Source organism: Carlito syrichta, unplaced genomic scaffold, assembly GCF_000164805.1.
Source record: "Carlito syrichta isolate Samal-C Ts95f unplaced genomic scaffold, Tarsius_syrichta-2.0.1 Scaffold308998, whole genome shotgun sequence".
NCBI lineage: Eukaryota > Metazoa > Chordata > Mammalia > Primates > Tarsiidae > Carlito > Carlito syrichta.
The window spans coordinates 260,871-265,157 of record NW_007253094.1 but is presented as its reverse complement, the minus strand read 5'-3'; the positions used below and the strand labels follow the sequence as shown (position 1 = coordinate 265,157).

At 39.4% G+C, this 4,287-nt stretch overlaps 1 protein-coding gene across 1 annotated transcript; it reads right to left on the bottom strand.

Moving 5' to 3' along the window:
* Positions 1-3,096: 3,096 nt before the first annotated feature.
* On the bottom strand, positions 3,097-4,080 carry LOC103268951 (putative olfactory receptor 52P1). Its single transcript, XM_008066535.2, has one exon. The coding sequence runs from the start codon at positions 4,060-4,062 to the stop codon at positions 3,097-3,099; it is 966 nt and encodes a 321-aa protein (XP_008064726.1). The 5' UTR covers positions 4,063-4,080.
* Between the last annotated feature and the right edge of the window lie 207 nt (positions 4,081-4,287).

Sequence of the window (4,287 nt, the reverse complement as noted above, 5' to 3'; positions counted from 1 at the left end):
AAATATCCAGCAGTACAAAGCCCAGAAAGAGCAGTGGAGAAATGATGCTGAGTAGTGCAAAATAAACAAATACAGCTACCCACTACCTAATTTTACACTTGCAAATACTAATGTAATTCAAGGTCTACTAAGGTTGAGTTCAAGATGATATTGTCAGAAGCAAGAGATAGTGAACAGTCGGAAGGAATTGGTTAAGGATTCCACAGATCAACATTTATAGATATGAAAAGGCAAAAGACATTCTATAGTGCAGAGAAGAGTGAAAGCTCTTCTACACATATGTTTTCTTTCTGCAGGAAACCATTTGCCCTGATGTTACTGTTCGAAGTTTTTTTGTCTTTTATCTATAGCCCTAATTGCAATGAATAGAGATCGGAAGGAGTGAGAAGAAAACTAAAGATAAATCTCTGAGAAAATACCAACATTTAAAAGTCAAGTTCATGAAGAAAAATTAAGCAGAACAGGAAGTAAAACATTAGATGCATAAAAGAAAAGCTAGGATTGTGTGTGATAATAGAAATCACAGTAGATAGATTTTGGAGTAGATCATGGTCAATAATATAGCACATTTTAAAGTAGTTCAATTAAAAATGGTTGCTGATGATTTTGATGACAGCTGTTTCTCTGGGAATTTCAACTTCTGGTTGAAACCAGAAAAATAATGAATTAAGAGCATAGAAATAATTAGTTCCAGATATATTTTTCAAAAACTTACAATTTTAAAAAAAACAGTAAGGTGAAGGGAAATGCTTCTATTGCACAAAAAATATCAGTAAATTCAAACAGATTGTAAATACAAGAAATACAAGAAATGACTGATGGTCTGGGCTTCCAAGAGCATGTTTTAAGATGCTTTCTTGAGCAGAAAAAGGGATTAGTAATAAAAAAATACAGCAAGAAAGGAGAAAATAAGGGCTATCAAAAAGTTTACATAGGGATTAGAATTTGACATACTTCTCTTCTGATCATTTTATTTGTCTTTATGGGAAAGAAATTAATGTGCTATTTCAAGCATGAGGGACAGGGGTGTGTGTAAGGGGGTTGAACATGATAAAAATTATTATTGCAAACCATGCAACAAGTACAAAGCATGGATATCTAGCACTGAGATTCCAGGTAAAATGAAAAGTTATGAACAGGTAATCCTTGCAAAATGCATATCTGTATACTTTCCTCAGAAGTGCACTCTTTTAGTACAGAAACCTGTGACACAGTATGGATTGTTCCTGAGTTGGGGATACAGGTTTTTGTGTTAGAAAGATTATCAATTTGGAGAACAAAAACATCATTTAGCTGATAAACTGTAGTGTTTAGAATTGTGAATAATTCTTTAAAATCTGTTAAGATATCTCAATTTGAGGATTAGAATGAAAAATTAAAACAGTGCCAGCTCTTATACTTTCCTCAGAATAGGGTCTTTCCTTTGAAAAATGGAGTGTTCAACATACTTTATATAGATTTCATTATTTGCAAAGTGTTTATCCCCACATCTCTGAGGTATCAAAATCAAACCATTTACATTTCTGAGACTAGAAGATTTCAAAAGCTGGACCTTGACTTTCTACCCAGAATTGATGCATTCCAAGACTAGGAGGGTCTGTGAATGTCCATGAGAAAGTTTTGTATTCATTCCACTGAATAGGGTAGGATAGCATACTAAGAAATGACAAGCAGAAAATGTGTATCATAAATAAGCTCAAAATTAAAGGTACTAATTTGTTAAGTGAATATTTTAGATCAATTGTTTCAAGTTATTTTTCTTGGGGAACAGAAGGGTTAGCCTGTACAGTAACTGGTTTCCAATCCCAGTTACATGGATACTTTCTACCTCATGGGATTAACTCGACTCAAGCTTACCCTTCTTTTTATTATAAATAAATAAATGATTAAGTAAATATAAATAAATAAATAATGAATTAATAAATAGCTAAGATTTTCCATTCTGATTGGTTTGGGTAAGTGACCATCTTTTATAGATTCAGGAGATTAGGTCAATGACTTCCAGAAAGTTCTCCCAATTGCATAAATGTATAGGAATATTTGGAAATTATTTGTCAAGGTCTGGGGTAATATCTCTGGTCATTCAGACTTAGGTTGGCTCACTCTCTAAAGGCTGAAGATAGGAATATATGTGTGAAATAAATAGATCTTGTTTGGAAATGAAGAACTATTCCTGACCTCTCTTGTACCTCATTTATAGAAGTTCTTTTATACTAAGGGGTACTAGGTTTTAAGCCTTTGTTCCACGTCTAATTAACATTATGGGTATTGCTGGATCCTTTCCCTCTTCTTGGTTTGAAGTTTTAATGAAGAATATATGATTTATACAAAATTGTAATAAATTTCACAGCTCTAATTTCTTTCACTGTGGTTTTATCGTCGTATTCTGATCCTTGCAGATGGTAAGATAACAGTTATTGCCTAAAGTATGAAATTAGAAATCTATGCCTGGAGTATTGGGAGAGAGACAGGAGGTGAAGAGAGACCCAATGGCGATCCAGAGACTTGTCCAAACTGCAGCAGAGTAGAACTCTCCAGGGCATAGTTACTAGTTTTCAATATCTAGATGTTACCTTGTTTGCAAGATTCTTCCTATGTTTACACTTCCTTGAATGAAGAGGAAGAAAGCCGGGCTCGGTGGCTCAGGCTGTAATCCCGCGCCTTTGGGAGGCTGAGGTGAGTGGATTGCCTGAGCCTGCGGGTTCGAGACCCGCCTGGGCAGGGAGACCTCATCTCTACAATAAATCAAAAAAATCAGCTGGGCGTGGTAGTACATGCCTGTAATTCCAGCTACCCGGAAGGCTGAGGTGGAAGGATAACGGGAGCCCAGCAGGTCGAGGCTACGGTGGCCGGGAGCAGCCACTGCACTCCAGTCTGGGCAACAGAGAGAGACTCCAACTCAAAAAAAAAAAAAGAAGAGGAAGAGGACTGAATCTCCTTGCCCTTATCTGTGATTTGTCATTCTCGAAAATGGTCTAAAAGTGTTCTGCAGAGGACATTTCCCTTTTCAAGCTTCTTTCTTGTCTTGAATACTGAAGATTTCCTACATTTGAAAAGTTTTTTTTATTTAGGTTAAGATTCTTCTATACTCCAGGGTCACTGAGCTGCCTTGATACCAGTTCCCTGTCTCCTTTGGAACACCCTGATGACCCTTTCATAAATCTCCTTGGTCTTTACTCCATATACAATAGGGTTAAGAGCAGGCGGGAAGAGCAGATAGACATTGGCCAAAAGGATGTGAATATGGAGTGGAACGTGATGGCCAAACCTGTGTGTAAAAAAGGAGAAGAGGGCTGGTGTATAAGAGATGAGGATGACACAGACATGGGAACCACAGGTCCCCAGGGCCTTAGACCGAGCTTCATGGGATGAGAGGCGAAGGACAGCTTGTGCAATGAGGGCATAGGAGAGACCAATGCAGAACAAATCAACCCCAATGACCAAAAGTGCAGCTGTTAGCCCATACACCAGATTAGGCCTGGTGTCTCCACAGGCCAGCTTCACCACAGCCATGTGCTCACAGTATGTGTGAGGAATCACATGGCCTTGGCAGAAGCTCAAACGCCCAATAAGAAAGGGACATGGGAGCATGAGCAAGGAGCCTCGCATCATAGCTACCATCCCAATGCGGACTATGATGGTGTCAGTGAGGATCATAGCATAGCGGAGTGGGTGGCAGATGGCCACATAGCGATCAAAGGCCATGGCCAGCAGCACAGTAGACTCCATCATGCAGAAGGCATGAATGAAGAACATCTGTGCCAGGCAAGAAGAGGCAGATATGTGTCCAGCTCCACACCAGAGGATGGCCAGTAGCTTGGGAACTGTGGAGACAGATGCAGCCAAGTCGATGGTTGAGAGCATGCACAGGAAAAGGTACACTGGCTTGCGTAAGGCTGGTTCAGTGACGACAACAACCAGGATGGTTATGTTGCCCACAATTGTGGCTGTGCCCAGACAACACACAGGGAAGGAGAGCCACAGGTGGAATTGTTCCAGACCTGGGATGCCCAGGAGGAAGAAGACAGAAGGGTCCATGTTAGTGTAATTAGGAGATTCCATGGTCTGGCCAAGAGTGCTGGTCAGAAGCCTCCACACAGTATCACATTACCTGGAAAGACAACACAGAATAGGAATATGAATGAGACTAGAGAAACGTGCACTAGCGATATAATGTTTGGTAAGTTTCATCATTCATAAAATGCCAATAATAAAAGTCCTATTCCCTGGAGTTAAGAGAATCATAGGGGTTAACATTTGCAAAGAGGTTGGAATAGTACATGACAT